This window comes from Phyllostomus discolor, chromosome 7 (assembly GCF_004126475.2).
Source record: "Phyllostomus discolor isolate MPI-MPIP mPhyDis1 chromosome 7, mPhyDis1.pri.v3, whole genome shotgun sequence".
In the NCBI taxonomy this organism is placed as follows: domain Eukaryota; kingdom Metazoa; phylum Chordata; class Mammalia; order Chiroptera; family Phyllostomidae; genus Phyllostomus; species Phyllostomus discolor.
The window spans coordinates 70,630,227-70,643,932 of NC_040909.2; the positions used below are offsets into that span (position 1 = coordinate 70,630,227).

The window sequence follows — 13,706 nt, forward strand, 5'->3', positions numbered from 1 at the left end:
AAAACATTATTAGGGTGTCACATCCCCAAAGGGCCATTCTTACTTCAAAATATCTAACCCATCCATTCGATCCTGGATTTCATTTCAAACATAGTAAGGTAATCAGTCACAGAAGGGAAATGACTACATTTATAGATGATAATACATATTTGAGTTAGAAAGTCTAAAACAACAGCTGTTTCTTAAGCACAGAGAACTTTATATCTTCATGTTTTTAAGTATTTAATGGCTGATAAAGGTCAGTACTAAGTGTCCTTTTATTCATCAGAGGCCAACCAAAAACTGTCAAGCTCACACAAAGTAGTTAATGATAGAACAATAATTGTGTTGTTTTGTTCTAAAAATAACAAAAAATGAGTTATTTGCATTTTTTTCCTTTTTTTGGCTGTTATTACAATCATATTAAGATTTTTAATCCCAGTTTGTCAAATGAATTATTAAGATGTCACATTTTTATGACATGACTTCACAAGAAAAATATATCATATTAGTGTGGTTTAAATGTAAAAATGATGTTTCTTTAAAGAACTTTATCCAGAGTGGTGATTAAACTGACCACCTCTTATCCAATGACTTTACTTGAGGCAGGTTAGGATGATGGTCAGCAAATCAGGGGTTGGTCAAAGATGGCAATGATGGCTTGCAGCAGGGGCAGGAGCACTTCTCTGGGCCAGAACTGGGTTGAATCCTAACCCTGGGAGTTTAGTCCTGATGCTTGAGCGAATTCTGTATTCTCTCTAACCTTCAGTTTCTGTTAGTGTAATGCTGATCATAACACATTCTGGTGTGGCAGTTAAGCGAGTGAGAGCAAATTCAGGGGCTGACGGACCACTGCGAGGACTCAGTAATGGGAGATGACATTGTTATTGTCATAATTTAAGAATGTCGATATGTCTGGGCCATAGTCTATATCTTAATCTTAACTAATTCTTGCTTTCTTTCTTCCAGGTGTGTTGGGAACCACCCTGCCTGGTATCAGAAGCTGTAACCCCTGCCTAGGCTAAAGCTAAGGGAACGCCCTTGGAACCGTAGGCCAGCAAGGAGACAAGCTTATCTCCCTGACAGGAGCGCAGCTTCTGCTCCTTCATACCTCACCCTGCCTGGACCCCAATGCTTGGTTGGTTAGCCAATGATGGGTAAGATTCCCCAAGGGGGGAATGATCTAAGACAGGCATGATCACGTGAGAGGCCCCCAGAAGAAGGACTTTGGGGGCTACAGCAAAAGGGGGTGATAGACCCTCCCTCCTCGGCTTTGACATAGCCTGAGTTCTCATCATCTGGGAGAAAATCTCCTTATTTCTTGGTTGCCTTAGTTCCCTTGCTCCACCTAAGCCTGAAACAATGACAGGGTGGTACAGCTCTGTGCTGAAAAGGGTGGATTCCCCGGGTGATCAGGCCTAAGAAAGAACATGTAAATTACTGTGAAACCTTCTTTGTTTAGAATGCTCTCAGTTGAATGAGAAGGGTCCAAGGAGGAAGTTAGTTTGTTCCTCAAAGTCTTACAGTTCTTTGACCCTGACTCAAAATAGACCTGCAGAGTTCCTTGTTATCTATTGTTCCTTACTTCCTCATAATGAGTAATGTACTTTACCTGAATTATTATGCAAAATGAGCCCAATAAAAGCAGGTTTGGACAGGTAAATCAGCTCGCTCCCCACTAGAGGGGGTGGCTATTCCTTCCTTACTTCTCCACAGAAACTAGTCTGTCTCTGTGCATGTTTTTTCTCGCGTGTTTTTCAACGAGCCATCTGCAGCGTTCCGTGATCACTGCTGGCTGGTGACCCAAGCATCACAGGTGAGATGGCATCTGAAAGGTGACTAGATAGATTCCCCTGGATTAGACCTTAAAAATAATGAAAACAAGTCAAATCTTGGCTGTACCTTTTCCTAGTGTCTTTATTTTTCAATTATAGTTTACATTCAGTATTATAATTTGTATTCATTTCAGGTGTATAGCATAGTGATTAGACAATTACAAAGTGGTTCCCTCCCCCCCCCCATATTTCAAGTACCCACATGGTATCATACATACAAGTAGTTATTACAATCTTGTTGATGATATTCCTTATGCTGTAATTTATATCCCTGTAACTGTTCTGTAATTACCAAGTTGTATACTTTTTAATCCCTTCATCTTTTTTCACCCAGCCTCCCATTCCCCCCGCTCTGGCAACCATCAGTCTGTTCTCTGTATATGAGTCTTGTAGTCTTGGGCAACTTACTAATGTTCCTGAGGACCAGTTTCCTCATCAGTTCAATTGAGCATGGTGATATTTGCTCTATAAACTGTGGATTTCATGAGATGAAGTATACGAGGCATCATTGGTTATGTCTAACAATATAGACAGTTATTAGCCAATTAAATGTGCTTACTTTGGAATTATCTGCTGAGTAATGTGAAGGCAGAGCAGGATAATATTCCCAGACCACAATAAAATGGGCATAATGTATAGAGACACAGGGAACATCAATTTTATGAATATTAATAAATTATTTATGTATCATAAGAAATTAATTTTAAAACTTTTTTTCATGAGACAAAACAAAGAATCACTCACCCCTCCTTTTCAATCAGGACATTAGTTCAAGTAGAAGTATTTTAGTTTTGTGTCTTAAGGCTCTGACACCTTTCATGGGATAGTGATAATAGTTTCTATATAGTAGCCTGAACAAGATCATAGCAGAACTCAATATCAATTTTTCCTACCATACAATAAAGGTACATCACTGAACACACTTGTTGCTTTGAGGTAAGAAATATTAATTGTTTGAATTGCTAGAATAAATGTTCTCTAATGGAAATCTGATCCTACAATTCTGATTTTAAATCTTTCTTTGGTATTCTAAAGTCTGCTTATAGAAATTAGACCTCTTTAACATGGCTGTTTATAATATGACCTGATCTCCCACTTACCTGGGCTTTTTACCTCTTTTCTTCTCACCAGTTTCTCTTTTTCTTTTTTTAAAAAATATTTTGATTACCTTAGGGTGTTTGGATTTGTCTCATCACCATGACTTTGCATATGATGTTTTTGTTACCTGCAATGCCTTTCCTCCAACTTGTCCAGCTCATTAGTACCTGGCACCTTCCCCAGGAAATCAGAGTTAGTTGTGTAAACCTCCACACTGTTTCCACAGGACCCCGTTTGTACTGCAGTCATAATACCTACCACTCATTTCACAGTCCCCCCTAGGCTGAATTTACATGGAAGCCAGGAAGTGGGCCTGGCATAAATACCCTTATATTAATCTTCTGTTTTATGAATGTATGCTTCTTACTCATCGTTCTCTTCTGATTTCCAGTGGAACTGGTACTGTTCTTCTGACATGGTGGGCGATAGAAATGAAGACACTACTCATCGATATAAAATCCCAATCAACACAAGATACATGTATTCTGCAAAGAGTAAGCTAAGAAGCTGGCTGAACAGAATTGCATCTTTTGATCCATTTCACAGGGTGCATCATTTGCACATGTCATACAAATAAATTTAGTGACTGGAAGCAAAGCTATATTGTGAGTTGACTGCCTTGTGCTACCCCTGTTACATAAAGGTCCACTCAAGTATCTTGCTCTCCTCTGGAGACCCAGACTTCCCTTCAGCTGATGTTGCTTCATAACATGAATTATATGGGTTTGGCCACATTGAGTATGAATGGCATCCAGTCCTAAAGATGTGTAAATCTGAGCAGAAATCAGAAATTTTTTAAATTAAATGTAATGGGGTAACACTGGTTAGTAACATTATATAGATTTCACATGTACACCTTTATAATATGACATCTGTATACTGTATTGTGTGCTTACCACGTGAAGTCTAGTCTCCCTCTGTCACCTTTACCCTCTTCATCCTCCCCCAAATCCCCTTTCCTTTGGTAACCACCATTCTGTCATTTGTACCCACGAGCTTGTTTTGTTTATTTGCTTGTTCATTTGTTGTTGCCTTTTGGTTTATATCCCACACATAAGCCATATTATACAGTTCTTGATCCCTCTGTCTGACCTATTTCATAATCTGAAAAATTAAATTAAAATGATTGATATTAGGTGAGAACACATAAGAAGGTGCTATCAAGAATCAATCATTATTTTTTAAAATTTGAGTTCAGTGGACTTGTATGAATATACTGATATGCCCCTAGCAATTTTCGAATCAGGAGGCCTGCATTTTATTGCTCACTAGACCCAGATGCATTTCCTGCCAGTGCTGGCAAAGGTGCATCTTACGCTACAGCACCCATCTTTTCTGTAGATGTGTGCTCAACCAAAGGCTGTGATGACTTGTCAATGGGGAAAAAACTCTGTCTACATGTAGTGGAAGGACAAGCCAAGCAGACTGGTTAACAGAAACAAGGCATATCAGAGATGCTCAAGGGCTTAGGGGTACTTGACCACAGAGCTCCTCTGGGCAGTGCTTTCCACAGGATGGTGAGAATGGTCCCTGTACAGTAGCCTGAGGAAGATCACAGCAAAACTCGTTATCAACTTTTATTTCCTACCATACAACAAATGTACAGCACTGAACATAGTTTTGTTGCTTGGATGTAAGAAATATTAATTGTTTGAAGAAACAGTATACAAACAAACTACTTGAAATTAAAAATATGCATACATTGTTGCCCTTTTGTTGTTTACAAAAGACCCAATTTACAGTGTCAATTAACAGAGCTGAAAGGAAAAAAACTCAGTGCACATTACAAAACACATCAAGTACAAAGGAGGCAAATAAATATAAATGTATTTCATAAAACATACTGCTCAAACTATGCAAACAAATAAATTAACCCAAAGTCATAGTAAATTATAGTAATAAATACATAGATTGGTAAGAGATTTCTTTTAAATTAAATAAAATATGTAACAAATGTTAAAATATTTAGCAAATTAAACTTTGTAATAAGTGAACTCATTTGTATGTATCTATCAAGTACTGTATAGCAAAATGTCTGCAAGTACATAACTTTAATAGGAAATTTTGTTTGGTGTCCCATTTATAATAGACAGCACATATGGTAGCTCCTTTTCTTTTTAAATTGATTTTTAAATAAACACCATTCCTACCTAAGAACAGACATCTCATTTTCACTAAACTAAGATTCAAGAGTTCAAATGAACCCCAAACCAAAGATAAGCCCCACTTAATACGTGACAATGACCACAATGGCATGAAAGTGGAATTACTGTTGATATTACTTTTAATTTGTGCAGGTAACAGTAATAGCAGTGGAATAAATATATCAAGCCTGTGAGTGCCATCAAATTCAATCTACATATCCATAAGGCTAATAAAAAATAAACACTTTTGTTATAGAACAGAAAATTAAGCCCACACTAAATTCAAGTGTCCATTTACACGGAGGCACATTGCACACGAGGTGTGTGTGCACACCAAAAAGGCAGTTTAGCTGGTTGTCTATACCTTTTCTTAAAAAAAATAAATATAAAAAAACTTTTGAAACAATGCTTAACTACTTTACAGTCCCTGAAATAGACATTGCCTTTACTAATAGCAACTACTAAACTCTGATTCATCCAGAAATTCAAGATCTTGGGCTCAATTTTATGAATGTGTGAGTGTACGTGAGTGTGTGTGCCTGTGTGTTGAGTGCATATACTTTGTAGCACTTGTAGTTTGACAGAAAGATTTTAATCAAATTGAAAGTTTTACTGTTGCCTAAAGATGGTGAGGCAATGTCACCAGTGTTCAAGGTAATTACTCAGATCAGAGTAACATTTTTTCATGTGTTACTATATTTTCCATTCTTTTCCAGTCAACCAAGTAAGATAAATGCTATTTCAGGGGATATGGTATCTACAAAATTTCCATTTGGATGTGTTTTTATTTGCTAAGTACAAATCTACATTAATATTGTCACTTGGATATTGTACCAACATATGGCAGGAAAGCCTGGCTGGTCACATCAAGTCTTATTTCTCATCTTGGGGTAAGAGTTGCCAACTATCTGATATGACTTGAAAAACAAACAGACAAGTCTGCATCACTAAAAACGTTTATGCGTCTTTAAAACATTTCAAATAAATAATTCATGTTAACCACAACCATACAGCCAAGTCAAATACTTTGCTGATTGCTATATTTAATTATCACAAACAAATTCTGAACAGGCTTTTCCAGTACCTGTGCTTCTGTGAGAGTGCATTGCCCACTAGTGGGCACCATTTATCTTCTTTTTCCTTCCATGCACCTCACCTTACCACAAGCCCATTTATAAATACAAAGCCAGTGAGAGAGGTGGAGGAGGGGGGAGAGGGACTGTGCAATAAAAATCAAACTGGAGCCTAGTCCAGTCCTTAGACAAGGATTTCCTTCTACTATTTTTTCTCATTTAAACCCAGCAAGATATGTGATTTGAGAATAGCATTTCTATTTAAATTCTACTGGAAAATTAACAAATACTTGTAAAAATATGGCAGACTTCAAAATGCAGTTAAAAGATAAAAAACTCTTTGATTAGAAATAAATAAAATATAAAATGTCACATTAATTTACATATACTTTACAAAGAAAAATTCAAAAGAGTGCAATGAAGAAAAAAGAAAAACATATGAAAATAAATAAAATATATTTGACAGCATTGCTTTTAATTCAAAGAGTCTATCATAGTTTTTCTTTCCTTTTTATGACAGCTGGGGGGAAAAATTAGTGCAATGTTGCAATTGTAAATGCAGTACTGGCAACCTGCATGCCTTAGCAGCCCAGGATGCTGTTGGTGATTTCTGTTGCCCGCAGTGCTGCAGTCCTACACGTGGATGCCCTTCACTGCCTGTTTGATACTTTCTAGCAGAGCTTTGCATTCCGGGGAATAGTCCCGTTCCAGATTGCTGTACATGTCTGTGAGTGTATTTACATATGCTTCAAAATTCTGTTCACTGATAGGCCCCTAAATGAAGACAAAACACATTGAACCAATCACAGGGATTCAGGCTGAGGCAAAAGGAGGACCAAACCACACGGAAGCATGCCAGTGACACCGGAGTCTGGGAAGGAAGGTAAGGATGTAGGTGGCTGCTGGAGTTTGGGGAGATGGACAGAGACTAAGTGTGTGTTAAGAGATTCATCTGCTTGTTCTTTACTCAATTGGTGGGATTAATGTGAATGTCCAGTATTCTGCAGTCAGTTTGGAGCCACATGAGGTAGCCTACCGGCAGCTGAGTAGGACCCCTCAAAGCTACCTTACTTCTCAGCTTCAGTTGCATGTGCTCAGCATAAAACAGACATCCAGTTTGTGAAGTAAGCAAGGCTGAGGAGCAGAAGGGAGGAGGCTTTTTTTGTACCAGATGCTTGTTTTGACAGCACTGGGTTGGATTACGAAATCTGAGATTTGAGCAAGCTGCTCACTGACCAATTGTCTGGTGGAAAATGTTCCCCTTTTATTCTCAGCCACTTCACTGTGCACTTTCCCCTTGTGGCATCACTTTAATATACTTTACTTCTCTACCTGTCTTTCCAGGTAGAATGTGAGGCCCACAAAGTCAGGGTCTGCTCATCCCTTATTTTATGTGTGTGTGTTTTGGAAACTCCTTTGCCTAATGTGGTGCTTCAGAAAGAGCAGACAGTTGGTGTGTAGAATTATGTGCTATATGAAAAGAAATAAATGACATGAAGCAATGCTACCCAACCATTCTTTGGTGCCTCCATTTCCCCATATTTAAAAACATATGATGTGTGCCTTACTTATTTCACAAGATGATTAGAAGAAAGGACTTTTAAAAGGTTGAAACACTTTAGATATAAAGGATATTATTATTGTCGTTGCTATTTATAAGATAAGCTTTCTAAATTTGAAGATTATTTTCTTTTACTCAGCAAAGTACTGATCTAAATTACTAGTGTTGTCTAACTATGGTTTTCTGTTCCTTTTAGCTTCTGCCTTTGTGGTGTGAGATGTTTCTTGGAGTCACATAATGGGACTAGGACCCTGGTGGCAGAGTGAAAGAAATCCACACTGTAACTCCAGCCCGCCTGAGTCACAGCTTTGGAACCTTGATCAAATTACGTAGATTCTCTGAGCCTTTATCTCTTCAACTATGGAGTGAGAATGTCTTTGGTGTTTTGTGAAAATTGAGTGCCATCAGCCCTAAAAGTCGCCACTAGAGTACCTTATGTGGTAATTACACAAAGTACAAGTTATCTTGTATGGCAATGATTATTTTAGTGGCACTGGTAAAGGAAGAAAATATTAACAAATATAAATTTGACAAACATTAATAAATAATATTATAATAATGTTCAATAATTACCTCAATATTGGCTGCAAAGTAATCATTTATTTCCCTTTGTGTTTTATATTATTACATTATTTTTTTTTTATTGCCAAGAGACACATTTGGAATTGGTTAAGACAAGGGGTCCATGCTGGGAAGCTGGGTAATTTGAGAGACTTGCTGTTTTCAGGAAACTAATCATATATCTTCATTAAATTACAGCTTCCTTAAAACATTCTATGAATTCTATAAAACATTTATTTTATAGAATTTACAGCTTTAGAAAACTTGTTCTAAAAATGTACACAGTGAGGAAATTAAAAGCATTCAACAATGCAGCCCTCTTTCAAGTGTTTATTATATTTATGAACATGGAAAGGAAATGAACTTTCTAGGAATTTTAAATACTTCAAATACATGTTTACATTTTGGAAATAAGGGTGTCTCACTTTTGTGCTTTTCATTTTACATAAAATGGACTTAAGTATGTTCTTCACACTTAGTATAAAGAAAACACCGAGGTAATATTTTTTCTTTGGTTCTTAAATTGGGTGGATGACGCAAGTGGCTGGGTTTCAGGTTTTGTAAGCCATGTAAACTTTGTATTTGGGAAAACAACTTTAGCCAGGGAGTTTTGGCCTCCAACTTTCATTACATTATAAAACAACTTTCAAATAAACCTTCATCTTTAAATGACTTCTACAGTATCAAAAATCTTTGGCCTTCATGTAATTTAAATGTATGTACGTATCATGTTTCCACTAAAGGAGGTTATGGTTACTGCATGAAGGAGGTTATTGCAAGCCATGCATGATGAAGCATGATACCTCGGTGACAGCTGACAGGTCCCCTCAGAGCTTGGCACTTCTGTCTCATACCCCTGTTGGTCATTGCACATTAGCACCGCAAGCACAGAATAGAGCAGTCCCTTTCTGGCCTTGGACTTACCATCTGTGGGAGCTGGATGTCGGCAAGGCTTGAAATGAGAGCCTGGCTTAGACCTGCCAGCTCCTTTAGCAGGCTTTCATTATTCTGTTCTATAAGTTTGTTCTCTGCCTCTATTGTCTTTAAATTGCTCTCCATAGATGTGATCTGAAATGGAAATAAATTGAGAATATAAGAAGTAGAGTTTAGAAGGAGTACAAAGATTTCTCTCTGGAGGAAAGGCATCAGCTGAAACTAAATGCCAAGGAATGTGTATCTGGCAACTTCTCTTCACAAATAGCAGCTCTAAAGTTTGGACTCACATTCCCAAATTTATATCCTTAGCCCAGACTTCTGCGAATTGCCACCACTTCTCCACATGGCTATACAATGGATATCTCAAGCTCAGTGTGTTTCCCAAACCTCCTCCATATACACTCCCCTCCTTCCCAGCTGGCAGCAACTAGAATGCTGCTCAGGCCTTCAGGGTATTCCTATTACTCTCTTTCTCTAACACTTCAAATCTGCTGGGATCTTCCTTCAAAATTTCCACAATGGGTGACTGTCCCACCTGCACTGCTGTCCCCAGGGCCTAGCCATCAGAGTGACTGCCTTCTCATGGGGTGCACTGAGTGTGGCTTTGTCCCCTGCAATCTATTCTTTTCATCCATCTTCAACACAGCTACCTATGCAAGTCTCTTAAAATGCAGATGAGATGTAGGTCAAATATGATCATGTTAATCTTTGGCTCAAATCCCCAAAATGTTCTGCATTCATTCAGAATAAAAACCAAGGTCCTCAAAATGGCCAAGGACATTTATGTGATACCCCTGGGACTCATTTCTTTCGATTCCCTAGATCACTCACCCATAGCCACACTTATTCTGCTAGTTCTCAAAAACTCTGGGCTTTCTCAAGATGTAGGATTCTTGGGTCTGCTGTTTGTTACTCTTTGAAACCTCTCCCTCCATACTTGTTTGGCAAACACTCTCAATTCCTGAAGTCTTTGCCAAAATGTTTCCTTCTTTCTGAGGCCTAGCTTGTTTTATATTAAAATCTGATTGCCTCGCTCCACCCTTTTCTCTCATACAAACAATTTATCATTTATGACTTTTTTTTTGTTATTGTCTGTCTCTCCCTTCTAGGCTTTAAGCTCCATGAGGGCAGAGGCCTTTGCTGTCTTTGCTATGGTTCTTCAGAGGAGTTTGCATGGTTTGTAACCTGAGCTCTTTTTGTAGATCCCAGTCATTGTTAATGGAAGATCATGACCTTGGTAACACTGGGTAAGGAACCCAAACCTGGGTTTCAGATGGACTAAAACTTTTTGTCTTAAGCTGCCATGAATCGGTAATCACATTGCTCTAAAAATCCTACATTTCAGGAGAGAAGAAAAGGGAGAAAGATACTGTGCTTGTTGCAATAGTCATTATTAGTATACAAAAAATCTTGGACTAAACTTTTAATTTCCACTTAGATAAATTTAGTCAGGGATGGGGCAGACATTACAAAGGAGACTACCGAGTTAAGAAATTGCTTGCATTTTTGGTAAAGAAGCTGTTCATGAAAATCTCCAAAAAGATCTGCTTCTAACAAAAACTGATACATTCAGAGATGTAGAAAAACTGAATGTAAAATGTTGCTGTTTTACTTAAATTTTAAACGAAATTAAGTAATCATGTCTTCTCATGACAGTTTTTCTAAAGCACCATGTCCTCTACAGGACTCTAGTTACAGGATGACCTGTTACATTTACTTATAAAGCCTTTGATGCACCCAGAACAGAAACATGAGTACTTTTGACTTCAGTGATGGTCCAGGTTATCCAACCTATACATGTATTTACAATAATTATGTAATCTAGACATGATCAGTATATTCATTATATCAGTGTGTTTTTATCACAAGGTTTAACAGTTTAATGTTTTGCCTCCACTAAAGATTATGATTACCATAAAATTATCTTTTATTTTTTTACCTGTGTCTGAAGTTTCATCATATCTGCTTCAATTTTAAGATTGGATTCATTCAGTTCCTTTATTTCTTCATCCAAATGCCTGATTTCTTCATCACTCTCTATACCTATAGAGAATCAGACTATCTTAGTTCAAACTGAAAATATGAGACTGTGACAAATCTCAATCACTTTTTATATTGAGTTTTTGGTTTATGGAGTAGAAATCAGACTTTAGTTTGAAATGTTGAATTTTTATCCAAATCCATGTTCAAGATTCTAAAAAAGTAGATAAAAGGAGTTGCAAGATTTAAATCCTTTGTAAGAAAAAAAGGGAGTATAAAAAGTACCACCATTTAATATTTGTCCATTATGTTCCAGATGTGTTGCTGGACATGTTTGTATTTGTAAACTTTTTCTCATTTAAACTTTACTGTACCCTAGAGTCATGTTCCATTGCATCTTTTCCACATGTGAAGACACTGAGACTTAAGCTTAGTGGGGCCATGCTAACCATGGACAGAGTTGATATAACCTGCTCAAGTCCAAATAAGAGGCAGAGCTCGGACTGAATTCCAAAATGCATGCAGTCTCTCATATGCAATGCTGCAAACTGTTAAGATATAAGTTATGCTGATTAATTATACATTTCTTAACTGAGTGGGACTTGATAAACTATTATGAAGGTAGAGTTGTGTGCTGGTAGGTGGGTTAGAGTTCAAGGGCACACAATGTGAATTCTCTAAAAGGACCTGGATAAGAAGGAGCAAATGTAATCTAGAAGGAACATGGGCTTTGGAGTTTTAATGCTGGCCTTGACTCTTGTTCTTGAACTTGGGAAACTTCTTTGTGCTTCCATTTCCTTGTCTGTACATACAATCTATGTTGTGGGAATTAATGCAGTAAAATATAAAGTTCTGAATACAGAGTAAGCTCTCAAGGATCAGGAGTTACTTTCCCATCACTATTTTATAGGAGGAATATGAATATATTTTAAAGGTTTTGTAAAAGGGTAGGAAAGTTAGTTGATATTAAGGATGCCAGAAGAATTATTTAAGGTAATCTCAACAGTCCATAGTGATTAATCTAAACCAAACAGATGAAAATTAAGAGGGATAAATATAAAGTTTCTCTTTAGATTTAATAAAATTGATTTCATGAGGAGGTTGGGGAGACTTGACATTTGTTTGAAAGAGATCTAGGCTCTAATACTTTCCTGAGGTTACTGCTTAGGAACACAGTTTGTTATCTATGCAGGTGAACTTCACGTACTTTGTGATCCAGCAATTTCAGTTGTAGGTATATACCTGAGACAGACCGTTGCAAATGTACAATAGGAGGCATGAACAAAATATACATTGCATACTGTTCACAGAAGTACAACCTGAAAACAAGCCTCCTAAAAACAAGAGTTATTAGGATAACTCTTCTTAATATGGTGTCAAGAGAAAAAATGTAAGCCTTGAAAACTCACATACAGCATGATAAAACAGGTGGCTGCTTTGTTATAGGTGCTTACTCCTTTATTATAAATAACTAAAACTAACTACCTAAATAAAATTGGGCCATGTATGAACCAATGAAGAGATTTCTAACTCTAGGTTCTGAAAAATCAATAAAGAAAAAAGCAAACTCACAACTAAAATCTAAGAATTTTAGTACCTCAATCAACTTGCATATGAGTCAACAGTATGACACAGTTATTGGGAAAAGATTAAAAAGTTACCCATGACTTTAATAATGGTACTACCTGGGGCATGGGGCTTTTTCTGCACTGACCTGTGGTGTTTGGACAATTGCACTGCATTCTCAATGCCACATTTTATTGATATGCTGCTGATAGAGGAATCTTTTTCTAGACACCAGGGATTAAAAAAAAAAACATTTGTTTTCAACAACTTTAGGGAGCATGGGTTTTTCAATTAAACAAGTATTTTGAGTCCTGTTAGCATTTAATATTTTTCTGATTTGAGCAAATGAAAACTTCTATTGCTATATTTATTTAACATTACTGGCTTTTTTCCTCCTTTATGTCTCTTTGGAATCAGCTTCTTTTTCAAGAAAAGACATTTTCACACACAATATCTGGTGAGGCAGACAATAAGCAAGGAGACACATAAAATATGAGGAGCTCTAAAGGAAACAAGCAGGTCACATCACTCCCTGATTATGAGGAGCCTCACTGGAGAACCATCATTTAATCTGAGCCTTTACTTACTTGAAAGAGGCAGGCATATGAAAAGCTAGTAGGTGAGATGGATGTTCCAGGTGGAAGAAACAGAAAGTACCAAGGCCTGCATGGGGAAGGAGATATTCCTGGGACTTTTGAAAGAAGGCCCTCAGGGGTGAAGGTACAGTAAGAGGACCTCCCAAGGAGTTTGGGATTATTTTAAGTGCTATGAGAGCCAGTGAGGAATTTTAAGTAGGGAGAGATGTGACCTGGTTGACTTTTTGAAAGCATAGCTCAGATTTTTGAGTGAAGAGTGGATTGAAGGGGATACAGAGCAGAAGCCAGAAGACTGCTTAGGAGGTTATTGCTGGGGTCCTGGCTGGATCTGATGACCTCCTTGCCCCATGACAGTGGAAGTAGGAGTAACAGAAGTG

At 37.4% G+C, this 13,706-nt stretch overlaps 1 protein-coding gene across 1 annotated transcript in view; it reads right to left on the reverse strand.

Moving 5' to 3' along the window:
- Window positions 1-4,476: 4,476 nt before the first annotated feature.
- Window positions 4,477-13,706, reverse strand: part of LOC114501716 (suppression of tumorigenicity 18 protein) — a 156,444-nt gene continuing 147,214 nt past the window's right edge. The window contains exons 23-25 of the mRNA XM_028518443.2: window positions 11,127-11,230; window positions 9,176-9,319; window positions 4,477-6,903 (exon numbers count right to left, since the gene is read on the reverse strand). Coding sequence (XP_028374244.1) covers window positions 6,763-6,903; window positions 9,176-9,319; window positions 11,127-11,230 — 389 coding nt within the window. The 3' untranslated portion in view covers window positions 4,477-6,762. The remainder of the gene's footprint in view (window positions 6,904-9,175; window positions 9,320-11,126; window positions 11,231-13,706) is intronic.